Raw genomic sequence first — 17,500 nt, 5'->3', positions numbered from 1 at the left:
ATTCGAACAAAACCGTACACTTGACGGCGACACAGCTGCAAATGCGGTTTCTGCCTTCTGGGTTTCTAACGTCGGTCTGTTTGGCTTTAACAACGAAACCATTAGCAAACCTCACAGCGCTTCCTCTCCACAAGCAGACGACTCCTTTTGCTTACTGGATGAGACCATTACGCAATATTCTACTGCAACTCTGGGACTCCCACCACAAGTTGAACCAAGTCTGGCTTACTTTTTACATCTGGGACTGTTTGAAAAGGATTAGAAAGAGATAGGGGAGGAGTTTTTTGGGGCGGATCCGACCCGACCGCCTCTCAGGAGGTCATGGGAAACGTGCAGGCGTTTTAAAAACATAACTGGCAGGGGATTGGATGAACCACCGGTCAATACAACCCAAAGAGGTGACTCATCAGGTTGTATAGAAGTCTATGCTTCATGTATTAAAGCTGCATTCTCTCTACTGTCCACCAGGGGGCGACTCCTCTGGTTGTATAGAAGTCTATGCATCATGTGTTAAATCTGCATTCTCTCTACTGACAACCAGGGGGCAACTCCTCTGGTTGTATAGAAGACTATACTTCATGTATTACATCTGCATTCTCTCTACTGACCACCAGGGGGTGACTCCTCTGGTTGTATAGAAGTATATGCTTCATATGTTAAAGCTGCATTCTCTCTACTGACCACCAGGGGGCGGCTCCTCTGGTTGTATAGAAGTCTATGCTTCATGTGTTAAATCTGCATTCTCTCTCCTGACCACCAGGGGCTGACTCCTCTGGTTGTATAGAAGCATACACTGCATTCTCTCTCCTGACCACCAGGGGACGGCCCCTCTGGTTGTATAGAAGTCTATGCTTCATGTATTACATCTGCATTCTCTCTAGTGACCACCAGCGGGCGACTCCTCTGGTTGTATAGAAGCAGTCCACAAAACAACGTCAGTCTCAGTCTACGACTTAAAATGTCAGTTATAATATCAGTTTTGAGAAACAGTACATGTAGAGTATTTTCATTATTAAGATCTAACATTATCTCTCTAAAGAGCCTTTATTACGCATTATAATACGTAATATATTATATATTAAGATAACTTGTGCTGATGTTAAATGCGTCATATCGATCGCACGACCCAGACGTTTCTTCTTACAGGCGAAGCTAAAACCTGACAGAGTGGAAAGCCTGTTCACTCAGTCGGTGACATTTAGTAGCTCAAAAATAGAAAACAGCTGGAGTGGTTCCGTAAACAGGAAGCACCAGTTTTTTTCATCTGAGCTTTGTTTAAGTATTTTCAGCTTGAACTCAGGGTCGAGTCGGGACATTGGGGAGGAGGGGCGCTGCAGTCGTCTCCGGATGTGAGGATGATGGGATGGCGGCGTTGCCACCACCGACACACTCACCTCAGTGCAGCGCACCAAGCTGCCGTCGGCTAGAACCACCTCGAACGCGACGCAGATGTGCTGAAACAACCCGTAGATGTGAGAGGACGACTCGATGCCCGTGCCCATCACCAAGCCACCTGAGGGAGGATTAAAGAAGTGTAATTCAATATCTTTTCCAGGTGGGCCAACACACACGAGCACAAAGCAGCGCTTGTCTGCCGGGAGATGAGTGTGTGTGCCTGCCTGGACATCAGGATAAATGAATGCACCGCTGCCTGATGGGAAAACATTAGATTGCTGATGCGCAATTTATGGCATCAGGGAATCCATTATGAAACCCGATCCAGGGGGTGCTTCCAACGCTGCAGCCATTTCCTCCCAGCTTTCGTCTCCTGAGCTACAACAATCAATCCGCTAACACAATTAGAGAAGTCGTTGGGGCTCTCAACAGGATACGGGGGGGGATTGATGGAGGAGATGAAGGATCTGAAGCTGTGGAAATCACCGACACGTCTCTGGTTTCTAGAAACCAGAGGGGCCCACAGATGATGCCACTCTGTGACGGCGACCCAGGAATCCACAGAAACACAGCGACGTACCCACAGTGAGGTCGTCCAGCTCGGGCAGCACCGGCAGCGTCCAGCCAATAGAGGTGAGGAGAGCGGTCACCTGACCCATGTTGGCCAGCGGCTCAACTCTCACCACCTAAAACAACAACAAAGACCACCGTGAGCGAAGGCCAACGATGCAAAATCCAGCTAGCTACACGTTATCGGTTCAAGAGAAAACTGGTTTAATGTCAATGTCGGTTTTATTTCTGTCGCAGTGCGACCGTTGCTGTTGCTTATTAATGACAAAAGGTTAAAGGCTAGCGTCTGGGAACACTACGTTCCCGCTGATTAGCAGAAGTCCTAGGTGGCCAGAGAACAGAGGCAGCCGGATGATCTCACAGGTTTTACCCCAGGTTAGCCAAATTATCCTTTAACTGAAGTTGTTTTAATAATCTGGCTGTTGGCTTGTCAGAAATGTAGCAGGTGTAATGTTCACTATGTTCGCCATCTGAGTTTATAGTGTTAACATGCTAATATGCTAACATGCAGATGTTTAGCAGGTATAATGTTCACCATCTAAGTTTACAGTGTTAACATGCTAATATGCTCACAATGCTAACATGCAGATGTTTAGCGGGTGTAATGTTCACTGTTCGCCATCTAAGTTTACAGTGTTAACATGCTAACATGCTAATGCTAACATGTAGATGTTTAGCAGGTGTAATGTTCACTGTTCGCCATCTACGTATACACTGTTAACATGCTAATATGCTAATGCTAACATGCAGATGTTTAGCGGGTGTAATGTTCACTGTTCGCCATCTAAGTTTACAGTGTTAACATGCTAATATGCTCACAATGGTAACATGCAGATGTTTAGCAGGTGTAATGTTTACTATGTTCGCCATCTTAGTTTAGCCTGCTAGCATGCTAAAGTGAGCGAATGAGCACGATGCACAAAGTAGAGCCGGGGCTGATGGGATTGATTGAATCCTCCCACCTGCCTCTTCGTGTCCACCTCCAGGATGTCCATCATGTTGATCATGATGTTCTTGTGGGTTTTCTTGTATTTCCCCACTCTGAGGGACACGGTGAGCCAGCCGGGTCGACCCGTACACATGTGGGTCTTACTGCCGTCCTTCTTCCACTCGCGCACCTGAAATGTGGGACAAAGGTAAGAAGACACTATGGAAAGTGACCTATTTTACAGCTCGTTTAAACTCCTTAAAGTATATTTTGTGAACGCCGATCCTCCCAATTCCTGTGGTGAGCCCTGAATGCGTCTTTCTTCTTTACACATCATTGACTAACGCTCTCTCTGGCCTGTGGATCAGATTGATTTACCTCTACTTCACATCAGATTCCTCTCTCCTGACCGAATCCTTCTAGGAATGTAGGTATTAGGTGTCTGTCTTATCTGCTCCCAAGGCCTTCTCCGGCTTACATAGCCAGCATTTAATCAGACTGTGAACAGATTGTCTAAATTCACAGAACCTCACATAGATCTTAATCGTACGACAGCACAAAGTTGGGAGAAAATGGAGGGGAAAAGTGCTGCAAAAGCTCATAATATTGGCCACATTTCTGAAATGATTCAGTTCAATCACTTTCATTTTGCCCCTTTAAAAATAAACAATTAGCCACAAAACCAGACAAAACTAACACACTTGCAGACAATGTGTTGCGTAACTTGATCATTGAACACCCAAACTGATAAGTAGTTGCTTCACTTGGTGAAATACAGGTGAGCATGAACTCACAGGCCCAACTAATCTGCCATACAATGTAATTGTGGGTGTTGAATTAAATGAAAATGTAGGTTTTGATGATCAATTACAAGCCTGTTACAAACTGTTCCAACACAATCTTATCTATTGCGTGCCTGCAAAGCAAATAAAAAGCAGGTTAATAAAGTGAGAAGATAGGAAAACACCTGTGTAATAATTAATTTACAACATAACAGATAAAGCAACACACTCTTACGTCAAACTGCACCGAAAACAACGTGGCTTTGTCTCCATTATTTCACTTAAAACATGTTAAAAGCATCACTGTGTTATCACTGTGAGTTTTTCACTACCCATGATGCTTTGCAAAACAGGCAAGTCCTCATTCTGGTTTTTTTAAACGAATGGGGAGGTCAGGGGCCAGTTCACAAAGTTAAGAACACACGCGCACGCGCACACCTGTAAGAGCACAGGTGATGATGCTGGTGGCTCACCTGTCGCTGGATGTCGCGCACGCGCTCGTCGTGCAGCTTGGGCGCGGAGCACATCTTGAAAATGAGCCACGCGCGCGCAGAGTAGTACACGTCGAACACGACGGAGAGCGGCAGCAGGAACAGACACACGAAGATCCACCGCTGGTGAACGATGACGTAATCGAGACCCTTGATTTTGATCCACAGCAGGAACGTGACGACCACGCCGGCTAAATACAGCAGCGGCTCCATGGCGTCTGGTCGGCTCGGTCTCCTAGCGACAAGGATCGCGCAGACTCTTTTGTGTTTTTGTATTATTATTTTTTTTAAAGTTAAAATGCCGCAGAGCGCCGGGACATCGATTACCTTCTGGTCGCCTCCTCACCGCGCTAGGTGAATGTTTTTGACCCATCCCCCCTCGTCCTCTGTTCCCCCGCTGATTGGTCAAAATGCTGAGGGGGCGGGATCGAGCCCAACACGCGTCACGCTCATTGGTCAAGCGAGTGACTGTTCGGGGTTCCAGAGCGATAGCCTCTCTGAAGTTGGACCAATCAGGACGCAGAGAGGCTGTCACACCATGGTACTGTTCTAAAACGATGACCATAAGAGCCAACCTGGGTTCAAACTCTGTTCTGAGAAGAAACACAGACAGTTAAATAACTAATTGTTATTCCCCACAACTGTGAATATTATGAGGATCATTCATATACATTTAATATATTTTATCAGGTATTTGTTGTGTTACTATTGTCAATATCAAAGCCTGTACTGACTCTCATACAACTTTATTTACAATCTATGTGTGCACTTAAACACGGAATATTACTTTGCATTGCTCTAATGTACTTACACATAAATAGACATACAGCAAAGAGCAAGGACAACAAATCTGGACAAATAACGGTTAAGAATAGAATGGAGTCTGTGACAAAATAAGTGTATACTAGTGTAAGTATTATAGATATATAAAAAAAAAATATATAAAATATAAATATATAAAAGGTATATGAGAAAAATATGTGTAGGCGTCTCACCCATATATAAAAAAACACACCATGACACATGACCAACAATAAATAATGTACAATTTGAATAAAAATTCAAAATTGTTGTAAAAGTATAGAAATATTTTTTATAAATAAATAGTTGTGTGTTGCCCCCATCTATCTAAAAATAAATAAATAAAGTGAATACATTTTTATGTTTTATTTATTTGTTCATTATATTTATTGATATATAATTTTCCTTTTATGTTTTATTTGGTCAAATGGTCTCATAATTGCCTCATGGTCAAGTTCAAAATGTCATCAAATGTCTCGTAATTCTTTCCCAGCAGACATTTTAAATTGTCATAATAGGAACTGCATTATTGAAAGACGTCCAAAGTCTTGACCTTTGACCACCAACTAAAATCTGAGTTGACATTCGAGAAAAAACTGAAGAAATTGCCTCGAGGCGTTTACGAGAAATCACTTCCCACGAAGATAATTATTCCTTGAGGTCGTTCATCGGCCCATTTGGTCAACAATAGGAACTTGTACATATTAATATGATTTCCACAACAAACCTCACCTTCATCCAGCCTCCCCACCACACCATTTTCAAACAAAAAAAGTCTAATTTGCCGTATTTGCCAAATATTACATACGGTTAATGTTTCTCAAAAATGTGTCGGTGACTATTTCCCTGAGCTACACATGGAAGATGAAGGTTCTCATCCTCTCCAAGTCGCGGTACATTTACGTCCAGCTATTATGACCATTTTAATAAATCATGCTTTGTGGCTTGTATCCAGCAGAAAACACTGATCTCCTGTCGCTCACATATTCTTGGTTGTGTCTCTAATAAACCCTCAGTAGTGGTCGAGTCTCACACAAATCCAAAGAATATAAATAAAGGTTCCTGTCTCTGTTTTACACCGATATCAAGTCTCTCTGCTGTAAATAGCTCATATGAATTATATCCAATTCAGCTTGTGACGGCTAAGACAAAAAAAATGGAGCCGTCTCTACATATTGATCCGCACTCCTGCATTCAATTATTAATCAAAGTTACTGGAAAATACAATAATTAACCTTTAGACTCGGGTTTCTCTCCACTGTCAGTGTGTGTATTTGTAACTCAGTGATTCCACCAAAATAGCACCATTCTGTCATCATGTTTGCTGTGATGTATTTACTTAGTTTAGTCTATACCGTGTCAAATTAATATGAATTGCATGGAGCAGACAAACCAAACCAAACGCTGCTGTTAGTTCAAACTTTGAGCGTCCTCATCATTCAAAGCAAAGCAGATTTTCTGTCGTTGTCTTGCAAATAAACTGCCAAACATTAATTTTTTTCTCAATTTGAACGTTGCAACCTGACACAGTGAGGCTATAAAAGCAAGAATAAAGGCCGAAAATCCACTCTGCCTCTTGTCCAATATGTCCATTTATGTTTAGAGAAAGCTCTCTCTCTCTCACACACACACACACACACACACACACACACACACACACACACACACACACACACACACACACACACCCCTCGGACACATTAGACAGAGGGAGGGTGGGGCGCCAGTAAAGATTTCTTAATGGGCTCTGCCATCCTCTCGTCCATCTGCTCTGATGATGAACACAGCGAGAGTCCTGATGCGCATCGAAGCCTTCTCCGCTTTATTTTTATTTATTTTTCACCGACAAAACTATTAATTTGAGCACTTTTGCGCGCGAGCCAGAGATCTACAGAGTGAGGACCAACACTTTTACGACCATTCTGGGAGATGGAAATTATGGGAACAAATAAGTAAGATTCAAGGAGCTTCTTTTTCTTTTTCTTTTTCTTTTCTTTACCTCAGGACTTCTGTAACTGTGGGAGTAAATATTGTTTGGATGTCAGGTCGGTGTCAGCGTCCCCATCCAGCCGGTCGCAGCCTTGAGCGTTAACCCCCTCAGGAAACAGTCGCGGTGCTGCAGGAGGAGGAGGATGCCTTCCCTGCACCACGGTACCATCTTCATCGGAGCCTTCCTCATCGTGACCGGGGGCTCCACCGCCTTCCTGGCCTCGTCCCAGAGCCGCCTGCAGGCCTTCTCTCTGTGCTGCGTGGTGCTCGGGGTGGTGATGCTCATCCTGGGGCTCTTCTGGGCGATGAACAGCAAGAGCGCCGCCAACTACAACCACCGGGAGTTCGACCCGGAGTGCCCACATTACCCGTACGACTACCCCAACTTCGGCGGCCATGCGCTCTTCACGCCCCCGGGGAGCCGCTTCCCAGAATCCCAGTCGGTGTTTCTGCCGAGGTGGGTGGAGACCAAATAATGTGTATTACTGCTTTTTAAGTATGGACAATTTTGTCTTGAAGAAAAGACATGGATTTGTTCTGCCATGGACAGGTTAATTTAACCAAAAGAATAGATTTCTATAAAAGCCCTGAACATTATTATTATTATTATTAGTCTGAAGTCCACTTTCATTTGATTTCTTATGAATTCTGGTCAAATATGGACGTGTTCAGCTCTGGATGACACGCTCATTTATTGCTAGTGTCCTATTTAACAACACCCTGAAGAGGTACACATTTATCTAAATATAATTACGACAATAAAAGAAAGTTAAAGAACTGTTTTGACATTTTAGGAAATGCATTTATTTGCTTTCTTGGAGAAAGTTAGGTGGAACAATTCATATCATTAGTTTGCTAAACGGTGACGTAAAGTGGTGAGGACCCCAGTGTAGGCCTATGACACACACACACACACACACTAATGTGAGTCTGTTTCTTGTCTGTAACATCCTCCGCAGGTTGCCTTTGCACAGAGCCAGGCTAGCTGTTCCACCCTATTTCCAGTCTTTATGCTAAGCTAAGCTAACAGACTGCTGACGGTAGCTTTATATATTTACCGCTAAATCATGGCAGTATTCCTGGAGCTCGCAAACAGGCCCAGGGGCCCAAAGTGTCAGGGGCCCCCTGGCCCTCACCTACAAAATGTCACTCAAAGAGAGACGCACCGACTAAAGGAGATTCAAAATCAACACCAAGAAACAAAACAGACCAAAACAGCTGAAAAGATACAAAGAGACCAAAGAGAGTCTTACAATGACAATGTATTGGGGAAAAACACACAAAGAGACTCTAAATGACCACAAAAAAGACACAACATTACCACAAAGAGATACAAAAGTATCACAAAAAGACACAACATTACCACAAAGAGACACAAAAGTATCACAAAAAGACACAACATTACCACAAAGAGACACAAATCCAACTACAAAGAGACTCCAGGCAACTACCAAGAGGCGCAAAACCATCATAAACAAACCCAAACCGAATACAACATGAGAGAAAATGACCACAATGATACGCAAAACAACTACAAAGAGACACAAACCAACTACAAAGAGACTTAAAACCACCACAAAGAGACACAAAATGACCACAAAGAGCGCTAAAAAAACTACAAAGAAACACAAGCCAACTAAAAAGACAAAAAACAACCACAAAGAGACTCAAAACAACCACAAAGAGACTCAAAACAACCACAAAAAAGCACCTAAACAACTATAAAGGTGCTTGTCTTGGTGGTTTTGGGGCCTTTTGCATGTCTGTGCTCGGGGCCCATTGCCTCATAATCCGCCCGTGCGTAAACAAGAGTGTTATCGATCTTTTCGTCTAACTCTCTGCAAGAAAATTAATGTACTGTATGTATTTCCACAATGTCAAACTAGTCTTTTAACGCAGTAGTCAGCTGTAATCCAAAGACTCTATTAGCGCCTGCCGTTGAGTTAAAAGTGTGTCTCCGTGGCTCATATTTACGACCGTGTTTCAAAAGCTTTTTTCATCTTCCGGCACAGCCAATGTGTCCACTACACCTCCGTGAAACCCAACCCTACCCGTCCTGTATTTGTCAGGAAACACAACTGACATCTGATCTCTACAACCGGCCGCAAGCTGTCCCGTACACTCACATGCCTTCTTTCCTCCAGGACCATGGAGCGCCACAGGCAAGGCGCCCGCGGGGAGGACTTCGACTACCCTCCCATGGACGCCGGTGGCTTCAGTCCGGCGCCTCACCCGCCCACGTGGCAGGAGCCCCCGCCTCCCTACGAGGTCGCCATCAAGACCACGTGCAGCTCCACGCACCTGCGCCGCGCGTACTCGGACACGCACCTGGCGTCGGAGCCCCTGTTTGGACGGTCGAGGGAGATCAGCTTCGAGGTGTGACGCTGCGGACGCCGCAACCCTCAGACCGGAAGACACACAGCCATTTCACTAGACGATGCAATAGCCGTCCTCTGACAGCAACAAACTCCACCAAACACTAGAAGCATGCTTCTCTCTGACGGGGACCAGCGGGTCCCAGCATGCTTTACCCCAAGTGTCCTGTAATTACAATGCAGGTGTAAAAACCAAACGCGCATCTAAATGTATGGTATGAGAGGTAGAACGCACCGAATTCAGCCGTAGCGGAACAAAAATAAAGAATACGACAATGGAAGGGTTCGAAAAAGGTTTTAATGGGAGTTTATGCGCTGGACTATTTTCTTTTTCTTTCCTCCAAGCCTTTATGCTAAGCTAAGCTAACACAGACCGAACACATTGAGCACACGTCCATTCACTCCGAAGAAGATTCATTAAAAGAAACAGCTGAGATGTTTTACACAAAAGAATAAATAATAATGTTGGATCAGGCATGCGGGTACACAAAATGGATACGGCACAACGTCTTTGTTGTTCTTCTTTTCTTTTCTTCATATGTGTACAGATTCTCCGAGGCAAATTTGTAATTTGTGATTTTGGGCTATACAAAATAAACTGAATTGAATTATAATGTTACCCGTGTCTAACCCTTAACTTTGAATCCCTTATGACATTGAATTGCGTTAGACATTGTTGACGCATCTTATTTGCTTTTTCTATAAAGGATGATATATTTCTTAGCTTGTGCTACTTGGTATCTGACACAATCGCTTCCTATGGTGGAAACCTTTGTTTACTGTATTTAATTGGTATTGAAATACAGACAATAATAATAATAATAATACATGCTGCAGACTTTTACCGAGAGCAGGTTAGTTTAAAGGGAAAGTTTAGTGGTACTTCTTCATAGTCAGTGTATTATCACAGTAGATAACAGACAAGAGTACCAGCACAAAAGAAAAGCAATGCAATACTGCTGTGGATGCATTTTTAAATAAATTACAGTTTAAGTGTCTTAAAACCTGCATTCTCTCTCCTGACCACCAGGGCGCGACTCCTCTGGTTGTATAGAAGTCTACGCTTCATGTGTTAAAGCTGCATTCTCTCTCCTGACCACCAGGGGGCGACTCCTCTGGTTGTATAGAAGTCTACGCTTCATGTGTTAAAGCTGCTTTCTCTCTCTTGACCACCAGGGCGCGACTCCTCTGGTTGTATAGAAGTCTACGCTCCATGTGTTAAAGCTGCATTCTCTCTCCTGACCACCAGGGGGCGACTCCTCTGTTTTATAGAAGTCGATGCTTCATGTGTTAAACCTGCATTCTCTCTCCTGACCACCAGGGCGCAACTCCTCTGGTTGTATAGAAGTCTACGCTTCATGTGTTAAAGCTGCTTTCTCTCTGACCACCAGGGGGCGACTCCTCTGGTTGTATAGAAGTCTACGCTTCATGTGTTAAAGCTGCATTCTCTCTCCTGACCACCAGGGCGCGACTCCTCTGGTTGTATAGAAGTCTACGCTTCATGTGTTAAAGCTGCTTTCTCTCTGACCACCAGGGGGCGACTCCTCTGGTTGTATAGAAGTCTATGCTTCATGTGTTAAAGCTGCATTCTCTCTCCTGACCACCAGGGTGCGACTCCTCTGGTTGTATAGAAGTCTACGCTTCATGTGTTAAAGCTGCATTCTCTCTCCTGACCACCAGGGCGCGACTCCTCTGGTTGTATAGAAGTCTACGCTTCATGTGTTAAAGCTGCATTCTCTCTCCTGACCACCAGGGCGCGACTCCTCTGGTTGTATAGAAGTCTACGCTTCATGTGTTAAAGCTGCATTCTCTCTCCTGACCACCAGTGGGTGACTCCTCTGGTTGTATAGAAGTCTATGCTTCATGTGTTAAAGCTGCATTCTCTCTCCTGACCACCAGTGGGTGACTCCTCTGGTTGTATAGAAGTCTACGCTTCATGATGTTCATTTAGTAAATTATGGTCATTTAGAGTCAAACAGACCATAAAGCGTATAATTTAGGGGTGGGACTTTAGGTAAGTTGCTGCCGCTATCGGAAACGTAAATCGGGTCTCTACATTTCTCTTGCAGTCAAAACATGTCATATATAAAATGTTGCTAACTGGTTGCAAAAAAAACAACCTAAACATAGCATCGCGTCCAATTTGAAAGGATCATATCAGTGTTTTTTTGCATATTTTATATTTGCATAAAACATTATTTCCCAACATTTTAATGTAATTTCCTTTCCCTACTTTTCAATTAAAACTTGCAGAGACGTTGAACTTGTTTGGGGAAGTTAATTCACTCCAGTAAAATCATTAATTCATTGTTTTAAACTCCTTCAGCAGAGAGTGCTGGTGGGAATCTCAACTTTAAGAAGTCCAACGTGGAAGTTGTGGGGAAAAATAAGCGGTTTGGCAGCCATCTGTCAAATGTTGAAATCCTGCATATTAATGTATGCCCCAGAGGACAAGGTTGGACCAAAAAAGTTCAGAACCACAAAAACAAAAACATGCACCAAATGACTGTAATGTGGGCCAAAGCTCTGTAAATCACAAATAATTAAAGGAATAAAAGAGATGTGATGGTTTATGCAAGCCTGTATCTGCAGGCTGATTTTCAAAGTATGCACCATCGTTGCAAATTATGTCAAAGATGCAAAAATAATGTTCCTTTTATTTATTTAAGTACATTTGAACTGTTCCCTCTAAGTGTTCACAGGATGCATGAAGGGTGAGTGGACCATGTCGGCCTTCACACGACGACACGCTGAACTATTTGTGTGAAGAACGAGTCCAGCAGCTGAAATAAGATGCTGCTCACAACGGAGGACCACAAATATTGTTATCTCTGACAGCACAAGGACGACTGACTTCAGCTGCACACGCACACGCACACACACACACACACACACACACACACACACACACACACACACACACACACACACACACACACAGCTGCAACAGGAGAGCTGATAATCGCAGGATGTTGTTTGAATCTGTTTCCATGACTGATGGGCTTTCCTCTTGGAAAAAGTGAAAAGGGAAAATCTTGCACCATATTTTTTAATGTGTATGTATTCAGCTTTATTTATTAAATCAGTGATTAAATACACAATGTCAGACTCATTGACGTAGTAAATGACGTATAAATATATATTAAAAAAATAAATATATATTTATTTATAAAAACATATAGTTATATATATTTATTTATGAAAGAAATATTTATATATATATTGTATAAATAAATATATATATGAATATGTATTTATATATTTTTATATATAAATAAATGTATTTTTATAAAAATATATTTATATACATATATATGTATATAAATATATATTTATTTATAAAAAATGTATTTATTTATATATATATATATATATATATTTATTCATAAAACATATATATTAATTTATATATAATGTATATATACATATTTATTTATAAATAATATTTTCATTCATATATTTTCATTCATATATATATATATATATATATATATATATATATATATATATATATATATATATACACACATACATACACACAAATATGAATAGAATATTCTCATTAAGAACCCTATTCACCCCAAATATATTCAATAAGTACACAAGTACATGCTGTCGTCTATAAAAGGCGCAAAAAGAACCGGATCAAGCGGTTCAGGTCTTTTTTATTCTGATATTGATGACAGCGAGAGAGAATCCCATAATTATGGTTTACAAACCAAGAATGATCCATAGTAGCTTCAAGAGAGAAAACATTTAGCAGAATGGTCGGGTGGAATATGAAGGAACAGGAGAGAATAACATGAAATATGTTGTATTTCATTAGAGATTCACACAGAACGCGAAACCATATTTATGATTTAGTTATTAGATAAAGAAACAAGCATCAGTATTGTACTGTTTGTTCTTGTTTTCACATAATACTAAATATTTTTTCCCTGGTGTTTTTAATGCTGAAGTAGGAGATCTTTATTTTGTATTGTTTTCATTCCTCAGATGATAGAAATAGGATTGTTAAGGGGACATTTTAAGACGTTAAAGGGTGACTGTGAGGAACCTCAGACATTCTCCATCAGTCACCACTTTCAAAACAGCACTTCAAACCATTTATTTAAATCTGCTTTTAACCTCCGATACTAGTTCACTATTGTCATCTCTCTTGTTGTATTGCTGCCTCCATTGTTTGTCTCACCATGTAAAGTGCTTTGAGTACCTTTTAAAGCGCTATGCAAATAAAATGTATTATTATTATTATTATTATTATTATAAAATAAGGCTGGGGGGATATGGAGAAAATGAAATATGATATGTTTTACCAAATAGCTTAATATCAATATTGCATTCAACAGGGTTGAACCTTTCGCAAAATATTCTTTCTTCAAAATAATTATCAGTAAAGTGATATAATAACTAAAGTAGAAGCAACTAACAGAACCGGTAAGTTCAAAGGTCACATCACTTTACTCCGTTGTATCACCACATCCAACAGGATATATCGTCTCGACATAAGGTGCCCAGACCTAAAATAAAAGCACATTAATTCCATATTCCCAATATTTGGAGCATCTACTGTGAGAAAAACCCCAAAGAGATCAGCTGGCCCAAAATGAATTGGCTCATGATTTGTGAGCGAACCTCTCCACCTGATTCCTGATCAATAAAACCCAAAATGTGGTTCCAGTGAAGACAAACAAAGGGGGGCTATTGTTCTCTCACTGGAGAACCAGCTGGTCCAACAGAACCAGTGACAGGCTCAGCCCTGCCCTCCACTGCTCGTCACTGGAAACCCTTCCTCATAAAGAAAACACACACACACACACACACACACACTTCCTCCCGCTGCACGGACTCTGCCGCCGACGCCAGATCCACACGCGACGCTCCTCTCCCGCAGGCTGCCGGTGTCGCAATCGCTCCAGAGCCGGATATGCGTCTTCCGCTGCGGGGAGAAGAAACACGCAGAGAGGAGCGCGGAGCGAGAGGAAGAGGAAGAGGAAGAGGCGCGGCGGGGGCGCAGCACGGGAGCCGCTGTCTGAGCTCCTCCAGGGAAGCCACACGGGCATCCGAAAGTTGATGAAGAGGAGGAAAAGAAATGGTGAAGCTTTCAGCCCCGACTTCCTACCAGGTACACGCGGGGAGTGGTCGATGTTTATCACGGACGCACTGGGATGATTTACGTGTTGCATATCCGTGTTATTCCCTCTGGTGTCAGCTTCCTGTTTGCCTCTGATCATATCAAACACACACGTACACACATGCACGCACACGCACACATGGATGCCGTGTGTCTGATCTCCTCTCCTCCCTCCTGCAAGACTCTGAGGCGCAGCTGCAGGACGTGAGCTCCGGGGCGCTCCGGAGATGCCGCTCCCCCGGGGCACGGCGCTGTGCCTGGGCGTCGTGCTGATGGTGGCCGCGGGGGCCGTGACCCTGGGCTTCGGCTTGGCCCAGCAGTCTGCCCCGCTGTTCGCGCTGGGGCTGTTCATGTGCATGGGGGGCGTGGCCCTGATGGTCAGCGGGATCTGCATTGCGATGAGGAACCTGCAGGGGGCGGTGCCGGGACACTCCATCCTGCACCCCCGCACGGGCACGCGCTTCAGCCCGCAGCAGGCCCTGGCTCTACAGAGGTAGGCTGACATGCACCTGTGTGACAGAAGGAAGGTGAGGGGGGGGGGCGGGCCCTACCTTTTATATTGATTGGGGGCGACTCCTCTGGTTGTATAGAAGTCAATGCTTCATGTGTTAAAGCTGCATTCTCTCTCCTGACCACCAGGGGGCGACTACTGTGGTTGTATAGAAGTATATGCTTCATGTGTTAAAGCTGTATTCTCTCTACTGACTCCTCTGGTTGTATAGAAGTCTATATAAATGACTCTACTTCTCTTGATGTATTCCCTCAGTAAACATTGTAAACATGAGTTTATGTCTCAATCTCTAGTTTCAAGTCTTCTTCAATACAGCATGATGTTCATTTAGTAAGTTATGGTCATTTAGAGTCAAACAGACCATAAAGCAGGGGACGCTTTAGGGCGGGGCTTACTGTGATTGACAGGTCGTTGCCTCTACCAGAGCCGTACATGCTCTTATCTAGGTGTTTAATATTGAAACATTCGTGAATGTTGGAATGTACCTTTCTGTATCAACCTTTATCTCACAGCCGAGTCTACACTTCATCCTGCTGACTCTATACTCCTCACATCTGACCTCGGCTGTGCTTCACATACATACTATAAGACTTTTGTTGTCAGCTCATTATTAATGATGATGATCACGGCCTTCCTGTTTTGATGCGGGTAGATGAGGTGGGACCAGTAAGCTGTTGGGCTGTGAGCGAGCTAGAGAGTATGAGCGAGGGAAGAGGGCGTCTATACCTCATGTTGTGATGGAGGCTTCGGCGAGTGAGAGAGAGCATGATCCATTTTTCCGTTAATTGCATATAGTCTGATATGTTTGGTTAACCGCTATCAAGACTAACCAGTAAACAATCTGCTGAGTAGCATGCAGAGGATCCCAATTCATTATAGGGATCAGAGGGAAAGGGATGAGAGAAAGAAAAACAAAAGTAACTCTTCTGCAACACTACTTTATTTACTCTAATCTCTCCTTTTTATAAAAAAAATACTGGTCCGTTCACTCTTTTAGCCTTTAGAAAGTACACAAATAGACATAATGCAACATGTGACCGAGCATTAACGGCTCACTGATGAAGATCGAAGGGAATGTCATCTTAGTCTTGCAGGTACCGTAAAAGTCGGGTTACAAGCCGCTACTACCTTTGGTCAGTGTCCCCGTTAGCTGTAGCCAGCTAGCGCTCCTGCTAGCGCTCTGCTAGTTCCCCGCTAACGTCCGCTAGCGCTCCGCTAGCGCTCCGCTAGCTCCCCGACAACCAGACCAGCCCCGGAAGCGGGCAGTAGCAGCAGCAGCGGGGAGCTAGCAGCAGTGCTAGCAGCAGCACTAGCTTGCGCTGCTCCTAGCTTGCTACAGCGGAGACACTGACCGGAGGTAGGAGCGGCTTGTAACCCGACTTTTACGGTATTTATTGCTGGACATGCTGGACAAAGTTTTGAACTGATGAAGGGATCACCAACGTTTGGCCTATCGCTAATCGCTAAAACGGTTAACGGAGGACAACAACCGTAGATAAACGAACCCATTTTCTCCAGAAAAACAAATCCTCCTGTCCTAAACATTAGAAGTGAGAACTTTCCAGGCTTCCCTCGTGTTGTGCAAGATAAATAAACGCGCATACAGACAAATACCAGAGCTCGGCATCCAGGAAGCTGACAGACGGTCTGGTTGTTGTTGAACAGATGTCAACGTGGGAAAGAGCAGCGAGTGGATAAGGATCTTGAAGAAACACCAAGAATTAGAAAGCTACACTTTGTGTGTGTGTGTTATGGAGCGGTTGTAGGAGCAGGTCGTTGGTGTAAACAGCACCGGGTGGCTGGCAGGCTTCCCCTGGCACGGTCTGAGGAGATCTACGGTGGCCTGCAGGGTGAAACCGGACACGCTCTGCTCATCGTCCTGCACCGAGAACCAGAGCAGCATCCATCATGGAGGCTTCCTCTACAGAGAGACACGGACAAACTCAGACGGAGCCGTGCGTCTCAACCGAAAACTATCTGACAAATGATCCTCATGACAGGATGTGATGAGATAAAATCATCACACGGGGAATAATACGCAGACAGAAGAATGCGCTTTCGGAAGGAAATGTGGCGTGAATGCTGGGACCTTAAGTGTGTTCCAGCTGAAGGAGCATGAAGAGGGTGCTCTTAAATAGAGGAAGGGTGAAATAAACTACCTGAAGTGTACGAACCGACAGCACTGAAGGAAGTTGAAGTTTAAACGCTGGAAAAAAGCGCAGTAGATGAAATTGAAGCGTGAGCCCTGAAAGGAGTCGAGGTGGAAGATGAAGTGCGGTTGTTGAAAGTGATTGCTGGTAAGATTACGTGCAGGTTAAGTCACTGAAAAAGAGGTTGGGATGAAGCGTCCAGCCAGCGCTTTGTCTGACGGAGAAAAAACGCTTAATGGACCCCGTGCAATACTGATATCAACCACCAGGGGATTCGTAAGGATCTGCAATAAACTTGTGATTTGATTACCAGCTTAGAAACAACTTTTCTCTTCCTTTTTTCTTTTTTATCAAGTAATTTACTGCTGACGTAG

General features: G+C 43.5%; 2 protein-coding genes across 2 annotated transcripts in view; one reads left to right on the top strand and one right to left on the bottom strand.

Moving 5' to 3' along the window:
• Positions 1-4,379, bottom strand: part of dhcr24 (24-dehydrocholesterol reductase) — a gene marked incomplete at its 5' end in the record, with an annotated part of 10,271 nt that extends 5,892 nt beyond the window's left edge. Inside the window, 4 exons of the mRNA XM_079221023.1 lie at positions 1,395-1,513; positions 1,976-2,081; positions 2,928-3,083; positions 4,149-4,379. Of these exons, the coding sequence (XP_079077149.1) occupies positions 1,395-1,513; positions 1,976-2,081; positions 2,928-3,083; positions 4,149-4,379 (612 nt within the window). The remainder of the gene's footprint in view (positions 1-1,394; positions 1,514-1,975; positions 2,082-2,927; positions 3,084-4,148) is intronic.
• A 2,720-nt stretch (positions 4,380-7,099) lies between these two features.
• Positions 7,100-9,909, top strand: LOC306738917 (uncharacterized protein; the record flags this gene model as incomplete). Its single annotated transcript, XM_079220845.1, has 2 exons — positions 7,100-7,413; positions 9,101-9,909. The coding sequence occupies 2 exons, from the start codon at positions 7,100-7,102 to the stop codon at positions 9,336-9,338; spliced, it is 552 nt and encodes a 183-aa protein (XP_079076971.1). The 3' UTR covers positions 9,339-9,909.
• Between the last annotated feature and the right edge of the window lie 7,591 nt (positions 9,910-17,500).

Source organism: Taurulus bubalis (assembly GCF_910589615.1).
Source record: "Taurulus bubalis genome assembly, chromosome: 7".
NCBI classification, from domain to species: domain Eukaryota; kingdom Metazoa; phylum Chordata; class Actinopteri; order Perciformes; family Cottidae; genus Taurulus; species Taurulus bubalis.
Note: the sequence above shows the minus strand (reverse complement) of the source record. Positions and strands in the feature narration are given on the sequence as shown.